This window comes from Meleagris gallopavo, chromosome 1 (genome assembly GCF_000146605.3).
Source record: "Meleagris gallopavo isolate NT-WF06-2002-E0010 breed Aviagen turkey brand Nicholas breeding stock chromosome 1, Turkey_5.1, whole genome shotgun sequence".
Classification (NCBI taxonomy): Eukaryota; Metazoa; Chordata; class Aves; order Galliformes; family Phasianidae; genus Meleagris; species Meleagris gallopavo.
The window spans coordinates 132,006,854-132,025,067 of NC_015011.2; the positions used below are offsets into that span (position 1 = coordinate 132,006,854).

General features: G+C 38.4%; 1 protein-coding gene across 1 annotated transcript in view; it reads left to right on the top strand.

The window, feature by feature from the left end:
- The window catches only part of LOC100544946 (pinopsin-like), a 72,253-nt gene that overhangs the window by 44,875 nt on the left and 9,164 nt on the right, over positions 1 to 18,214 (top strand). Inside the window, exon 3 of the mRNA XM_031557657.1 lies at positions 2,959 to 3,192. Coding sequence (XP_031413517.1) covers positions 2,959 to 3,192 — 234 coding nt within the window. The remainder of the gene's footprint in view (positions 1 to 2,958; positions 3,193 to 18,214) is intronic.

Here is an 18,214-nt window from a genome sequence, read left to right on the forward strand (position 1 = left end):
AAAAAATAACATTACTGACACTGAGGAAGTAGATGAATGAAGCAAAAAATGCAGTTAATAGCTATAGAAGTTTGGAGCATCAAATAAAAATTGAGAGAAGCATTAAGTACATTTTTTAGTTCATCACAAGGGCTGCAAACTTACCATACTTGCCCTCTCTGGAAGGCTGAGACAGTCTGGTCATCTGGGATCTAGAGCCACTAAGAAAGGAAATACATTATGATCATTACTGGTGGTCCATTGCTTGTCTTGCTTCCTGCAGTTCTATGCTTTTAATCTCTTCTCTGCAACAGTGAGAATGGAAATGTACTTTTGAAAATAATCATACTTTCAAAAAAACCTGGAGATGAAATTTGCTCATTCCCGGGATCTGGACTACAAGTAAATCATATAATTATAGTAATTTTATATGTACATAAAAAATCATGATTTGATACACTAGTTTAAAATGGATGTGAAAGACTTTTTGGACATGACAGGTAACAAGATGTGCTCTCCAATAGATTTGTCTCTTGACAAATGAGTGTTTAAACTCAATTATAGAAAATTGCAGCAGAAGGTCATCTTTAATAGATACAGAGGACATATGTATGTCTTGTTTCAGGAACAGCTGTGATCAGTTTTCTCCTTTTTAATTATCAGAACAGGAAGATGAGAGGAAAAAAATACAAACAAAAACAAAATAAAACCCAAATTAGAGTGGATTCTCTGGTATCTGAGTTCATTTCACATTACATTTTTCCTCTTGATGAGCACATTAATAAGGATCCTTATTCTCTAGTGACATAAAAAGAACTTATTGTCAAAGACCTCTGTCCACTTTGTCAGTTTCAAAAGCACAGTCAAATTTATAAGGAAGATACTGGAACCAACGGACAGTCAGACTTAGCATAGTAACAGAGACATAGTGACAGTGTAGGCTTCCTTTCTTAAGGAAACAAAGATGTGAAACTAGAAATATGCATAACAAATTTCAACACGATCACTTTCCATTTACACATTTTTTCTTCCCTTATTTCTAATCTGTAGCTTGTCTGTGCAGATGATAAACTCTTGTAAACTCTAATGTGCTGATTGATGCCTCTACCCTTATTGAAGATCTTTAGCTGTGGATGCTGTAGCTAGCTGGGGCTTTACATTTCTGAGTTAATGACTGTAGCATAGCTATATTAGCTGCAGCTAACATGGGATACCTCAATTCAGAAAAGGTCCCTATTAGTCAAAAAAAAAAAGAAAAAAGAAAAAAAACCCCTTAAATAACCAATACAAGATTGGACCACTATCTATTATTAATTCTCTTGTCAAGTCAAAGTAATTACGAGATACAGGTTTTGTTATTTCAAACAGAAGAATTGTTCCCAGTGTTCTCAAAATAGACAAATTTTATTTTGCAATTGATTTTTTTTTTTTTTTCTCAGAAAATCAATTGAAGACTGTACAGAAAAAAATACTTGTTAATTCTTGGCAGACTAAGTTAGTGTGTGTTTTGTTTAATTCCAAAGGAAACTTTTCTCCCCAAAATCCCAGGTGGAATCAAAAGAACATAGTTAAGTGGAAAGAACGCCACCACATTGCTTTGCCTTCCATATATGCTTACACAGTTACTATGTATGTTTTAGATTTACTGTCCAATACATAAACATGTATGTTATAAAAAAATGCCCAGACAGCAGAGAGGTAGGTAAAGCTTTGAGTTTTCACACTGCATGAAATTGTTCAAGTTCTGCACCTGGCAACATATGACAATTTGACTCAGGTAATTTGTGGCTTCTTCCCCTTTTAATTTTTGTCGCTGTTGTTAGATAAAGTTTGGATACGTAACATTACAGGGAGCTGCCCTTTTGCTTATTATAGTTTCATCTGCCCTTCCCTTGGGTGTGGTTTATTCTCAAACACTGCACTTGGAGGCAGAGACTTTAAAGTGGATATAAATTTTATTTGGCTGAGTGCAAGAACCAGTTGATTTATTTTAAACATTTGAATGCTTCCTGAAATCCTGCTGGCACGTCTGGGTTTACTAAACACACTCTGGAAGGAAGTTATGGAATTAACCATAACTTTGGAAGACTAGTGTGCTGAGGCCCTATCTGGAGCCACTAGAGAGCAACTGGAACAAAAATTTACCTCCTTGCAAAGGTTTTTTTTTCTTCTCTGTTGGCTACAAAGAAACTTAGGAAGATCAGCCTCACTATTCTGCCGTTAACAGTTCCAAATATTTTCTAAGAACTTTATGATTTCAATAATCTGAAGCTAAGCCCCCATGCCTGATCTGTACCTCAACAAATTTACTGCTGGCTTCCACAGGCTTCAGATATTACCTGTGCACTCTGTGATATGAGCTGTTATAATGTTTAACATCTGACTTGAAGATCTAGACTCAAAGTGGACATGACGATTTAGCTCAGAACAGATCGAAGGAGAGTATATTTTGAAGCGCAGATGGAAGGCTTTAAGTACTTCCTTAGCTGAACTGGGTTTGCTCAGCTATAACCAGAATGTAACTGTTGGTAAATTCATGATAGCAAGATGAGCTAGTGCACCATTGCACTGAAAATTGTCATTTGAATCTGTGCATCTTGTTTATCCAGTTCCTCTCCATTTCCCCCAAATAACACAGTAACAGAAATAAATCAGTATCTAGCATGCTTTTCCTAAAAGCACAAAAATCTGGTTTTGATGATTATCAGGAAGGAAGACATTTTATCAAAGTGGTGAGCCACCTGGAAAAAGTAGTCTGTAAAGAGTGAATTCAATCTCTTATAAACTCATAAAGTCTCTTCCAAAAGGCTTCTTTTATGTCTTCGTGTTGCATTTGTTCACTTTGGGGTTTGAGTTTGTTTTGCTTCTGGAAATACAGAGTTGATCGTCATTTCTGATCTAAGATCAAGAAGGTTATTAAAGCGATAAAAACAACTACACGGTTTCTCCAATCCCATCTTTATTTTTGTCTTTTGCTAGGTTGGAAAAATCCACAAGAGCACTGCTCGCAAGAGAGAATACCACGTACTGTTCATGGTGATCACTACAGTTATCTGTTATCTTGCATGTTGGATTCCCTATGGAGTTATAGCACTACTTGCAACATTTGGTAAGCCAGGTGTGGTGACTCCTGTTGCAAGCATCATACCTTCCATCTTAGCAAAAAGCAGTACTGTTTGCAATCCCATTATCTACATACTTATGAATAAGCAGGTAAGAAGTGCTATTTTTAAACTGTATTTTCGTCAGGTTCTATCAGGTGTTCTTGATTTCTGTGTCTGCCTGTCCTGTTGATGTGTCCTTGTGAGAAAGGCATTCACGGCTTATCCAGATAATGTCAGTGGAGTCTTGGGATGGAAGTGTTTGCAGTCAACATAATGTTGTTAGATAAGGAGAACAGATATACATCTGCTTACTCAAATTTTTTGTGTTCTTCTGAGGGACAAACTGTGTATTAATTTGCATGCTGCAGAGTTGCTGAATGTACTGGAATTTATTTTGAAAAGAAGAATATTGAAGTGGAGGGGGAAAGAAAAGAGGGGCAAGAAGAGGGAAGTATTTCAGGACCTTCAAAGCAATATGAAGGAGGACATATGTTGCAAGCACTTAACTATTTTCATGAAAGATCTACCTGAAAGCAGTTATTAGAATTACAGTTTTTTGTGGACTTCCACACTTTTTTCTGCCAAAATAAGAAATTAATTTTGTCTCTTGACGTCCAAGGCAGATTTCTAAAATGCCTATGTCAAACTGAGGTACCTCAATTCTCTAAATGTCATTTTCAGTACAAGAGGTTAACTTTTTAATGTTTCTGTGTTGGCAGTTCCTAACTCTGAAGTTTAATAAGGGCAGATCTGGAATTTTGAAAATGTGTTTTGCAGTAAGAAATTCGAAAAATATGTATTGCTCATGTTATCTTTTTGATTACATTGTGTTGAATGCTGATCTCAATTTCCTGTCTTCATGATTTCCATTGCGTTACTTACCTTTGCCTTTAAGTGCCTGTTATATGCTATAGCCTACATTTAGTGTTATATAGTACTATGTAGCAGCAGTATTATATTACTATGAAACCTAAACAAGTTAAAAATTGAAGGTAATGATCAAATATATTATAATTTTGCCACTGCCTCAGATTATTCTTCATCTGGTTAATGTATCCTAAAGTTCTTAAACAAGGAATAGGTCTACTCTTGCAGTCTGAGGGTAGGATCCAAGGCAAACTCTGAAACTTCCCTGAAATCAGGAGAAGACACTATTGCCTTCCTGAAGCCTAGGGCTTCATTTCTAAAGTCTAACTTGAACTGACAATGAAAAAGATAGAGAACTTTGTTTGAAAAGTGTTCATGCTGAAGTAAGATTGCTATTTTTTCTCCTTTCTCTTATATTTTACACTTCTTAGGGAAATTTCCTAAAAGCAGCATTTGTCTTTCTTTATTCTCTGAGCTCTTGGACAGATTAGGCCTTTAACTTCCATGAGACCATCTGACCATGCCGTGATCACCCAAATAGGCTATCACAGAGAAGACGAGCACACTTTAGCATTGTCTTCACAGGCAGAGCACAACCCAAACAAGTTTTTCTACAAGGAGCTGAAAAGGCTCCTTGCCACAATTCAGGAGCAGCAGCAGGAAACTGGAAACAGATTCTGAAGTATCCCTGCTTAGTGTCCAGTCATTTGCAAGACTGATGTATTAGATTTCTCCTTTGAACTCAGAATAATCCAATTGTTTCCTACATCCTACTGTTCCACAGCTGCCATCATTTAACAAAAAAATGCGAAGGGGCAAAGTTGAATCAATATTGGAGGGTGGATCATTTCTTGCCAACTCATAGCCAGTGTGTGGATTCTATTATTTTCATAGTTATCTTCCTTATTGTTGTAGAAATCAAGGCAAAATCATTTCTTAAACAGAATTTCCTCAGATCTGGGTAAATACTTTTCAGTTTAATACAACCAAAATAATAGTAAATGCCTGCCATTGATTCTCAGCTCTCATCAGCTCTGCCATTGTATATTAGTAGCAAAATAACTATTTTTTATATGAAACTCAGGAATCAGCTTCACTCACAAAAGGCACAATGCATCCATCCATCTGTTCATCTTCCTTTCAAAACAAGAGAAATAGTAACACTGTTGTCCTGTGTATGAAGTGTGTTCACAGCACCTTAGCTATTTTGGAGCTTTTCCTGTTCAATTCCATATATTTAAAATCTCAGGAAAAATTCTCTCCTTCCCAGCATTCAGCTTCTCTGGGCTTCATTCTTTGCTGAGAAGTGTCACAGGAGACTGGTCCTTTCCAACATAGAAATTGTCTAGCTCACATTTTCCATGGTTCTGTCTTTTTGGGTGCAAGATATCACAGTAGGCTATTTATTCATGCATTTTGTAAATACACTGAGAACATAGGACTTAATGTCTACTTCTCTGTGCATAAACATCTTTTTCCTTTGGACGTGCTCTGAAGATTGCAATGCATTGCTGATTGACTGCAAATACAGTGTTAGTTTCTATTTGTCATAAATTAATTTGGAATATTGTGGAATTACCCATCACTGAGCTAGCCTTAAAACTCATCCTACAGATCACTCTTTTAAATTAACTCTCTTGCAGGCTTTGAGTGACTTTCATGGTTTGGAAACCCCAGTGAAAAAGTTTAGTCTTTGTTTTGCACTGACCTGGAATGATTTAGGGCCACTAAGATGATCAGAGGGCTGGAGCAGTTCTATGAGGAAAGGTTGAGGGAAGTAGGATTGTTTAGCTTGCAGAAGAGAGGGCTCTGGGGAGACCTCATTTTGGCCTTCCAGTACTTGAAGGGAGTGTATAAACAGGAGTGAGAATAGCTGTTTATGAGGGTGGATAGTGATAAGTCAAGGGGGAATGGTCTTAAACTGAGACAGAGGAGATTTAGGTTTAATATTAGGAGGAGGTTTTTCACACAGAGGGCGTGACACACTGGAACAGGTTGCCCAAGGAGGTTGTGGATGCCCCATCCTTGGAGGCATTCAAGGCCAGGCTGGATGTGGCTCTGGGCAGCCTGGGCTGCTGGTTGCTGACCCTGCACGTAGCAGGGGGTGTTGAAACTGGATGATCATTGTGGTCCTTTTCAACCCAGGCCATTCTATGATTCTATGATAACATGGCTGTGGAAATGGTGGATTTCTTTCTACTGGCAGGGACTGCTTCACTGGGAGGGACCTTATGTACTATGTCATTGTCTTTCTGCTGCTCTTCTCCAGGAGGAGAGAGGTGAACCTTTGAGGCTGGGTTGTTGCTGGGCTGATAACATTACGCCAGGTAGACATTAAGCTTCACTGACAAAACTGTAAAGCACAAAACCACCACAGACTTAAGTGATGTCTTCAAATTTCCACTAATGTATATCCACCCTGCACAGGATCCTTATCGCAGCTCCAATTACCTTCTTTCACCATGGTGATGCTCCTCTTCTTTGTGTTACATACAAGCAGCTGTTAGACCTTCTCCCAGATTGTACACCCAAAAGCTTTGTGGCTGGTGTAATTGCACTTGAGGACATATGCTGACAACCAGGCATTGTTAGCTGGATAACATAACGGTGTTACAGGTTTTAAGGCTATGTGTTAGAAGTTCACTTTTTATTGATACAGAAGGCACAATGTGAATAATGAGTGCTTGAAAGGTTACAGTTATGGATAAGATGTGTGTACTGAGATCGTGCCATTCTGCATTTGCTATTTCACATTATTTCAGAAAACAGGAATTTGCCTCATTGCTGTTGACAGTCAAATTTAAAGCAAATGAAACCTTTATCATATAAGGATTTCTAGAACACATTGCTTGGAAGTCCCTCATGAGATTTAATGTCACAACCTTTGTTGATGTAAAACAGCATTTCTCCACTGTATCCGATGGGCTTCAGACTAGTTACATGGTTTCAGCAGTTCCTTCCACATGTTTATTCTCTCAGGCAGGGAACCTACAGCTCCCCGGGCTGAAATTCACACTAGTGCTTCTAACAGTGTTTTACGTCTCACAATCGGGAAAAACAAAACAAAACCATACCCAAACTCTGTTATCACCACTGTGCTATTTCTGGTGTCAGAAACTGCCTCTGAGCAAAAGTAAGGAGGGAGAATCTGAGGGATGGGATGTATTAGATGTGAGTAGGAGTTTCCGATTACCAGTTTGATTTCTACTCTGTCCATCTTCTTGAATTAAAATCACTGCACTTACAGAAATAGAAGCTGGCCTTGTCATTTTCCCCACAGATTTGATGAATTGTTGTTGAAAAGTATATACACACTCATTTGAAGATAATTAATACTGTGACCTTTCCAAATGTATCATGTTAGGGATGGGGTTGACTGAAGGAGAAATTACATAGAAAGAGTAAACAGAGGAAGTCAACTACAGAGACATCTGTTTCTATTATTGTTGTTCATTCTAATTTTTGTTTATGTTTCTGGTGGGCAATGAGATTCAAATAATAATGTACTTAAGAGTGTTCCCCAACGAGACCCAGACCCAGCACTGTGCTTCTCACAAGTGAGTACTTATTCAGGCATGCAGCGTTATTTCTCTACTGAGACTGCTCACATATTGAATGATCTTTAGATATGTCTTCATTGCTCATACACACAATGTAAAATAGGTGTGTGGGCTCAAGCAAGGAGCCTCTATAAAAAGGCTTTAAAGAGGCAGAGCAATAGCACTGGAAACTGATGTGTGGTAAACAGGAGTTAATCCAGCAGGGAAATTAAGTTTCCCCAGTAGGACAAGGCTGTGAACAAAAGGAAAGGCATTTTCACATTATTTAGCTGCACTGGGTGTGTGATAACACATCATTCAGAGAGCTGGCCTTGACTGAAGTCACAGGTTAGACATTTCACAGACTGCAGCAGGAAGCTGTACTATCACTACCCAACTCACACCAGATTCATCACTACCATGCCAAAGCTTCTCAAATGCCTTCATAGAACTTGAAATGAGGACCAAGGAGTCCTTCTTTAAGGATAAGCTTTTTGCTTATATGTTTTCTACAGCTATTCTCAGTCCTTCTTGACCTTACCATATTCACTGAGCAGTGAAAAATGCACATGCACTTTGGGAAACGGAGTTAAACAGTAGTCATTAAAAAAATAAATAATAACCTTAACATTTCCCACCTGGATGCATAACAACTGCATTTTCATAGTCAATTTTCATCTGGTATTGTGCAGTTTTCAGTATTTCCCACAAAAGCTAATTTCTCATTTTTTAAGCAATTTTTAAAAAAACAGGAATATATGGATGTGGCATTTTTTTCTTCCACTTTGAAAAAACTAAGATATTTTATCTGCATGAGAACACAGAACTACAGACCTGGAAAGAAAGTATACGATGAAGAGACAGTTGTGTCAAGACTCATTTAATGCACAAATTGAAACGTATCTATTAAAACCTGGAAGTAGACTGTATTTGTTTAAGTTCACGAACTTGTAGAAGTTTGTGAGCTCACCATAACATTTATTACCATAAATTGCTATAATTTTTTCATTAAAATTAATGTAAGTTTTAATACTCGTGATCTGTTTTTTGTTGTTGTTTTGTTGTTTTTTTTTCACTGTTAGCTGGGCTGACTTGGTAAATAACAGTAACATAAGGAAGTGATGCTGCATTACTTTTTCTGTCAACTGGAAACTGCAAGAATTTTTGTCCAAATAGAATTGCGCACCCAAGATCTTACGGAGAAAATGAGCCGAAATAATAATGATCTCTCAGTGCACAATAGTCTACACTAAGTAGAGCATATAGTATGGTTCAGAAGTCTTTTGACTGTATTTCTTTCCCAACATACAGTGATCTGACTTTTTATAGTCGAGGGACAAAGAGAAGCGAGGTCTCAAGGGCACTTTCTCTGCTGTCATGCGGTGTCACTGCGTTTGACACAGTGAGTTCAAAATTACTGCAGGTATTTCTCTCTCAGCTTATGACAAACAGATCATTTCAGGCAAATAACTTGTTTAACCAGGGCCACAGGTATGTTTATCAGCCCCACCAGCTTCATGCTGCCTCTGGCTGCACTCTCTGTGTAGCCCAGCTGAATATGAACATGAACTCAGCCATGTGATGACTGTGCTGTGGATGCTCTCTGAGGGCTGGCCCAGCTTCAATATTGCAGGACAGTTTTAGACTTTCTTACTTAGATCCGCGAGAAAGGAAGTAAAAAATCATCTCTTGTGCAAGAAAAATATTTAATTAAGGTGGAAACAACTACGTGCAAATGAATGCAAACACGGAGTAAGCATGCATCTATTTGACTTATTATTGCCATAATAAATATTATGTCCACTTAAGATGTCATTCTTTCTGGAAGGCATAGAAAGGGCAATGTCCTGGTTTCATCTGGAACAGTTAGCTTTCTTTCTAGTAGCTGACATGGTGCTGTGTTGTGGATTTAGGATGAGAATACTGTTGCTAACACACTGGTGTTTTAGTTGTGGCTGAGCAGTGCTGCACAGAGCCAACATTTCAGCTTCTTTTGCTGCCCTGCCAGCAGAGGGAGCTGGGGCAGCATCAGGAGCTGTGAGGGGGCAGAACTGGGATAGCTGACCTGAACTGGCCAGAGGGATATTCCATTCTATATGGCTGTCTTCAGCAATAAAACTAGGGAGTGTTGGCTGGAAGGGCTACTGTTCCTCATGGATTGGCTGGGCTTTGGGCAGCTGCCATTGTGCATTGCTTGATTTTTATTCCTTTCTTTATTGTTACATTTTGTTTGTTTGTTTTTATTGTATTGAACTGTCCTTATCTCAGCTGTGGCACTGAGAGACATGGTCAGTGGGCATGGTGGGGATGGGTTGACAGTTGGACCAGACAAGAGGTCTTTTCCAACCTTAACTATTCTATTATTCTATGATAAGATTTCTCACTTAGGGGAAGTGAGTTAATTTCTGTGTGATGTTGAGCTGCCTGCTGAGTTAAACCACAACAGGTAGTAATATCTCTTTACCTTATATATCATTTTAAAAATCAACCAGTGTGTTGCTGTTATTTGCTGTATTGCTTTTTTCATAGTGCTGGAGCAACATGGGGTTTCACAGGAACAGAAAGAGAGCTTCACATTAGACAACGGTAATGAACAGATTAGAACACCTATGGAAAAGTACAATGGGTAGAGTTTGTAGCAATGACAGTAAGATAGTTTTGTAGTCCATATCCACTCTACAAAAGCAAAGAAGCCATTTCTGAGAAAAGAAAAAATGAGGAGACTCCAAAGGAGCTTAGGCCGAGGCCAGATTTGAAACGACAAGTAGTGCAGAAAGAGAGAGAAGGTTATAGAAAATGGCTTACTAGGTCTTTTCCTATCTCTTTCGTGTATTCTGTAAGCTTTAACTAAAACATTTCTTCAGAGGTTTAAGTTATCATTGTCATTTAGAAGAAAGGTATGATGGAGGTAAACTGCATCAGGTAAAAGCTGTGATCCCTTTGGACAAGTCAAATTTTAAAATAAAAATGCAATTGAAATCTAAACTTGTTAGGTCACATCCACTCTAGTGCATTTTCAATGAAATTAGCTTAGAAAGGAGGGAGTATAGCCTCAGCTCTCTCTGACAGCTTTGATAAGTCCAGGAAATCAGATAACTGATTTTATGAAAGGAGATTAACATTGGTACCTCTTTGGAGGATAGCAAAGAAGTATTTATAGGTAAAGATTTGGCCTCTGGTCACTGCCACTTTACAAATGAAACAATGTACAGTTCAAAGATTCAAAGATTATGTGTTGTTACATCTCTGAAATTCTGTGATACAGGAAGACTGCTTCAGTCAAATTGTTTGATCTGGTGTATCATGAACAAACTACAGTTGAACTGGGACTTTCAGGAAAACATTTAAAATCACCCATTTTCACACATTCACAACCAGAAAATCAAACCTGCAGGGTAGATTGAGAGCTAAATGGAGGATTACAGTATCCAGAGATGACTATTGAAGCAAGGAGTATGGTAAACTCACACCTAAACAAATATATGAAGATGCTTACAAGCAAGGTAATCCTTGGTATCCTGTTTGCTCTTGCAAGTATACACCAGCAGAATCTCAAACAAGTCACTACTTCCTTGCTATCTTCATGTGCATTTTTGTCTTTAAGGGAGAGGCTGGATGGTCAACAGCTCAGTCAGTGCTAAGGGAAATGCAGGAAAAAATGGATAAAGTATTAATCACCATGATGTTTCTAACTTGCCATTACTCTAGGGTGATCTACAAGTTGGATGTAAGCACTTGAAAGTTGGATATCTTTTTCTGAACTGATTTCCAAGTTTGGTCTGTACAAATAAATTCCTGTATAGGGTCTATAGGTAGACTGAACTTGTGCTGTTGGTCAAATAACACCACCAGTCAGCACTGCTGACACTGAAGAGATACTATGGGAGCTTCTGTTGCAATACTCTCAGCCACAGCTACAAGTCAAGAATCACATTGAATTTTAGCCCACACCTTGGTCTCGCTATAATGAAGCATTAATTTAGTCTCAGATTTCTCCGTGTTAATTCTGATGCTTCTACTTCTCTCTAATGTCCATATTTTACAAATAGGTCTCCAGCTACATATTTACTGCTGCCTATCATTTCAAAGCTGAATACAGGCACAGGTCAGCTGAAGAAAACACAGTTTGTAATGCAATGCAATATGTTGCATAAAAAAAGACTTTAGTTACTTTCTGAAGACGATTAAATTCAACGGATGGCAAAGATTTGAAAAAAAAAGTACAACCCTGAAGGTAACTTCTCATATATCTCTCCCGTTTGATCACTGAATCATGTCTTGTTATCTGGCTGTGGCATAATAGTAAAATTTTATTCGGACTGTGAAATTTTTGTACATTTCATCTGTCAGTTGACATTACTTCTCAGTGTTTTATTGTGTCTACCAGGTATATCTTTGGAGTCATGTATCCAGCTAACAGTTCAAGCAACTATCATTTCAGATTAAGATAATGAAGAGAAAAAAAAATATGAGATTTACTAATCAGATTTTTTTCAGCATTTGTGTAACTTTCTCCAAACAAATATTCGTTTATTTAATCCTCATTATCCTTGTAAAGCAGGTGATGGTCGTCATCCTAATTTTGCATCAGGAGAAATTTCAGGATCAAAAGTTACATTAGTGCTCAAAATCTTGTGAACTTCCATGGCAAGTCTAATTCAAATCTGTAGAACTTTAGGATTTATTCATGATGTCCTTCACCCTTCAGGGCAAAGAAGCTGCCATGCTAACAGAATAATGCCTTTCACGGTATGGAAAACGCAGCATAAAATACAAAAGTCTACCATGTCTATTTGTTTCCTTAGATTAAGTCCCTTTTCACTTTAAACTGCATCATTTAATCCCATTCAGAAATTTGGCAGAGTCCAAATGAAAACAAGTCGAAGTTCCTTGTCTCTTGAAGTAGAAGCAATTGCAGAACTTTATTCCTCTGATGACTGGTCCACTAACTTCCAAACTAGATTTATTTATAGCCACTTTATAATCTCTTATTCCCGATTTACTCAGTAACCCTCATTCTCTGGTAGTTATCTTCTCTTCATACTCAGATACAGCAATCAAATGACCTGTCTTCATACTGGTGGGCTAAACCAGTTTAGTTCTTTTAGTTTGCAGTAAAGATTTAGGCTCCTCATTCTTCTGATGTCAAAGGTAAAGAGTTACAAGCATCTTTAATGCTTTTGTTTATACATAACAAATCTAATGCTCAAATCTAAAGTACACAGTGTCCTCAATACAACACAGTGGCAAATACAACACAGTGGCAAATGCCACTGACCATGAATATGCCTAGTTGCCATCACTAATGTGTAGTCGTAGAAAAAGCAGCCATGCAAATGTCCTGACATCAGTTTATTCCCTTGCTTTGTAGGCAATGGGCCTTTTTTGTGGCATTGGCTTGCAGTGACCAAGGCAAGTTCTCCAATGAAGAATGCACTGATGTGGTAGAGCATTTCTGTAGTATTTTTTCCTTGATTGAATCTTCTAGCTTTCTAAAATTATGAAAAATTCAAATAATAATAACAATAAAAATATAACCTTATTGTTAATCATAGGTGGTGCCATGTATTTTGTCTAGGAAAAATCTTCTTAATAGTTCACTGAATATTAGAAGAGGACCAACACTATAGGAGATATTTCTTGTTTCTGTCATCTTGTCTATACTGTTTAATTACTTTCATTATTGCAACCTTCTGAACCAAAACCACCAACAACTCAACAATGACTTCTTAAATCACTATACTATGACTAAATTATGACCAAATTTACAGAAATGCATGCAGATAAATATATAGGGGTTTACTATATAGGGTGCAGCTATTATTATGTGTGTTTTGTGTGTCTGTCTGTATTAGCAGAATGTCACACAGTGACACAGCCTCAAGTAAAAAGAGCTTGAGTGATTTACAAGGAAAGATGACAATGATATGATGCTACAAAAATAATCTAATGAAAATTAGGGATTTGTATTTCCATGTGTGTTCTCGGTTTCAAACTAAGTGGAGCTCTGTAAGACATACCTGGAAGAACTCTTTTCCCTAAACATGTTTTGCATACAGACTATGGCCAAGGACAGAGTGCTCAGAACCAAGAGAAACGAAAAGACAGTAAAGTCACAATTTTATAATTATTTGTTCAGAACGGGTCAGAAACATATCTGTCTAAGTCCATCACAGCTAGTTGGAATCTTTTTATTAAGTTTGTGGATTGATCCAGAGTGCACGGGTAAATACACAAGAGGAAATAGGCAGGAGAGCATACTGATGATGACTAAGTAAACACATTTTTAAAGAGACAAAACACATTTTTTTGTTATGTTTTGAACTTTCAGCAAAATGAGAGTTATTTCAAAATGATCTGGAATCTCTCATCACATATTACAGTAGTAATAGAACCTTCTCATTTCTTCTCGTGAAGCATAATGTTACTGTAGGGACCGGTAAACTTATTTCTGCCTCTGTCAGTCAAGATCCATCAATCACACTGCAAACTCCTAAACAATTCTGACCTACTGAAATGAGAAAATAGAGGCAGGGTCCATTTTCTTGCTGTTCACTAAGGTTCTTTGCCTGTTCTTTTTTCTCATGCTGCTTCAGGAAATTCTTCTTCCCTAAGTTCCTTTTAGATAGGGAAACAACTTCACATATGTTGCCATTTTGTATTTTGTATGTGTTTTAGTAGCTCTATTTAAGGGCACTGAAGAGCTGGCTTGAGATAAATATGACAATCGATCTTTTTTATCCACAGCAATAAACCCCGTTGAAAGCATCAGTTCTCTCTTAAAGCGATGTGCAATTAAAACATATTAGTGTTGTTTGTGCAGTGCTTTCATGTGCACAGCCAGACTCCTGGAAATTCAGCAGTCATGCTTGTTACTTTGAAGTATATACAAAAGTTTCTCCAAATTTGTTTCCTCACGCAAAATAACTATTCCCAGTTTATAACTCCTGCAGCTTTGGTCTCTGGTTTTATTCACTTTATGAGAGTGCATTTTACATGAGGACTTATCTCCAGAGTACTTTTAAAAGACAATTATTTGAATAGTACGCTATATTTATGAAAATATGGTAATATTTCTCAGACACTGAGCTGTGCTCTTTTGTTTCTGCCTTCTCTGCTTTTCTACCGTGGAACAACTTTGTTAGCATTATGTTGGTAACAGTTTATTGATTTGTTTTCTTCTTGTCTCTACTGTTCTTGGGATGCTCCAGCTGCTCATTAAACTGCCTAATGGCCTGATACCTCTGTTCAGCCCCATGCATTTTTAAAGTCTAAATTAGGTCTACCAAATAGCTCATAGTTTCATTTGTGTAGAAGTGCTGAAAGTTACTGGAAAATGACACAGCGCCTCTGGGGAGGCATTTTGCTAGGGAAGGAAAATAGGGTTGCTTGAACCAGCAGAACACTTATGCTTCCTGTCCTCTCTTCTGAAAAAGCAGACTCGGAAACAGGCCCTAAACAGAACTTTCCCCACCTTTCCCTCATGGATGTCTATCTTATATGCCTCCTGGCTCATACTCATTATAGGCAGAAATACTGGGCTTAGGAATAGACCACAGGAGTTTTTAGTTTGTAAAAAGGTGTGTTATGTTTCTTGTTATCACGAGCCAAAAAATCCCTCCTACTCTCTGTCTTAATCCAGATTGTAAATATTTTGGATCAGGAACTCTACCTTGATCTACAAAACATGGAACAATCTACAAGTCACAAACTCTTGAGGCACATTTATGTAATGTTTACTTGAACTACTGTAAGAATGACGGAACGACGCTGACAAGACTTCCATCAATGTAGAAAACAATCCAGAAGCCCTCAGCCTCCTTCTATTTTCCCTTGGCACCTCACCCACACAGAAGATGTGCCTGCTGCTTGTGGTGGCAATGGTGAGGATATAGCCAGCACACTGCATGCAGCAGCACTCCAGGATTGATTCTGGAAAGGGAGGCTGTTTGGAAGGCAGGCCAGAAAGATATTATAATAATGAAGTGCAATCACAGCCAGATGACTGGGAGCAAGGCAATTAACAGCAGCTGACAGCTTAGAATCAGCACTGACAGCAATTTTTCCCTCTGGCTGCTCCCATAAAACCAAGGCAGATGTGATATTTATTGCCTGCCCTCCCGAACCCCTCAGGGTTTCTGGAGTCTTCTTGGAAGTGTATAAGGAGCTGTGGCTACAACAATTATCCCCTATCTGCCAGCATCCTGCAACCAATAGGATATTTGATCTGCATTTGTCTACACACAGAAACAGGTCACCAGAGGAAATGGGCTTTCTTGTTTCAGTTATTGTAAAGACAAGTGGAACCACGTGGAGGAAGTTTTTCAGAGTGTAGCAATGAGATGCTAACTCTGTTGGCATTAGAGTTTACTAAATTTAATTCATGGGAGCCATAGAAGAAGTCAGTTAATGTTTATAACTCTACCTTCGTTGTTCATTTTAAAATTACATCCCACAACACTAAGCCTGCCAGCAGCAAGAGCAACAAATGAGTTGGGTTATGTGCTATAAAAAATAAGAAAACAAATAGTCAAAACAAACTAAGTGATTATTAGGAAAAAAATAAAAGCAGCATTTCTTCATTTGCATCTGGTGCTGCTCATCTTTCTAGCTGCTTTTACTCTGCCCTGATGAGGTAGCCTCTGAAGTATTGCATTCAGTTTTGTGTTCCTCAGTTCAAGAAAGGCAGGAAACAGCTGGAGACAGTCCAGTGGAAGGCCACAAAGTTGGTGAGAGTTCTGGAGGAAAGGCTGAGAGATGTGGGGCTTTTCAGCTTATGGAAAACAGAGGAGATCTGAATGCTTATACATATCTAATGGGTGGGAGTCAAGGGAATGGGGTCAGGCTCCTTTCAGTGGTGCCCAGTGACAGGAAAGGGAGAAGTAATGGGCACAATCTGGAACATAGGAAATTTCATACGAACATTAGAAAAAATTAGGAGGTGACAGAGCTGCCCAGAGAGGTTGTGGAGTTTCCTTCTCTGGAGCTGCTCAAAACCCACCTGGATGCTTTCCTGTGAAACCTGCTGTAAGGGACCTGCTTTAGCCAGGGATTAGACAAGATGATCTCCAGAGATTCCTTCCAACCTCTACAATTCTGTGATTCTCTGCGATTCTGTGCTTCTCTCTCCTTCTTTGCTGGGTTTCATCAATGCTTGTTTTTCCTCATCCTTCCCCTGGATTCCTTTCCTCACTCGTGTAACTTTAAGATCCCAGAGATTTCATCAGCTAAAGATCCCCCAGTGATTTATCACAACCTACGTGTATGCTGTCATTTCTATAGTGGCAATTCTGCCTCTGGGAAGAAGAACCCACAGATTTACTGCATTACAATTAATTCATTGTGAACTTAATGCATCCTTATACATCAAACTTAATATGCATTTGCTTGAATATTAGCATATTTTTAGCAAAAAGAAATAGGACATGCATTTTCAACTTGCCTTGGGTAGCAATGCATGAAGCTTGAGCTCAGGCTATACTTAGCTTCCAGTTAAGTGCACTAATCATTTTCAAATGCACTATCTGCAGTAAATTGCCACTGTAAGAAAGTAGAATCTAAATATATATATAAAGAGACACACATTGAGTAGATATCAGGGTTCAGCAGATACATCCCTGCTATTTGATGAAACAATCAAATTATCACCCACCAGTCACCTTGAAAAGATCGAGATGACGAAAGGGAAACAAGTGTTAGTGGACTGTCCATATGACCATTCATTCTGATTGATGATGTTGGCCTATGGTAAATCATTGCTTAATCATAGCCACAGGTGCAGTTCACTGCAGCATGTGGTGGGTGTGATTATAGCAAAATACTGGCTCCTCCTTAGCTTTGTGTAGCTGACTAACAGGTGCACGCTGCAGTCAAGACAGCGAGTTGGAGCAATCATCCTCTAAAATGTGACTTTCAGTCACATTGCAGTAGGCAAGCTGGCAATAAATACAAACACATCAAAATGCCTGTGAAGTTCTACATGTCAGAGCCATGCTCCTTTGAGCTGCTCAAGTGAAACACCACTGATTTCTGTGAGTAAGTACAAAAGGTGCCTCCTTCAAAAATACATTGTTCAGAAAGGTGAAGTCTGGTTTGGGGACTGAAACTTGAAAACAAGTTGCCTGTGAAGTTACTTGAGATCCTATCAGAGAGAGTGTCACACCTCATCCATAGCTGTCACTGCTAAAGAATAGGAAGTACAGCAAGATATACTTGCTGTGCCCAACACTATACAGTTCTTGGATTTCCTCTCCTATGTCACAGACAATACAATTTACTGAGTGTTTTATCATATGGAAGACGGTGACCTTAAGTTTTGTGTGTTTTTAGGGAGTTTTCTGATGAAAAAAGAAAGCCCAGTAAAAGCAAAGCTGAAGAATTTGAAATACATCTCAGCATTCAGTTTATCCCCTCATGTAACTAGGTGTTCTGAGTTTTCTGTGAAGTGTTACTTGCAAATTGTGACATATAGTGATTATCCCCTTGAAGTCACCTACTAAAAGATGCACTGCATGATTACTGGCTGCTAGGAGTTTATGTGATGGCAATATAATGTTTAATGTTTCACTGATGTGCAACCAGGTTTACTGTAGACATGCACTCACTGTGATTGTCTGGGGTGAAAAGCCCAATTTCAGCCACTGCATAGTGTCACATCCCACCCATGAAGGAGGGAGGGGTGACCAGATTTGCAAATCCCCCTGGCTGAATTAAGATGAAATGACA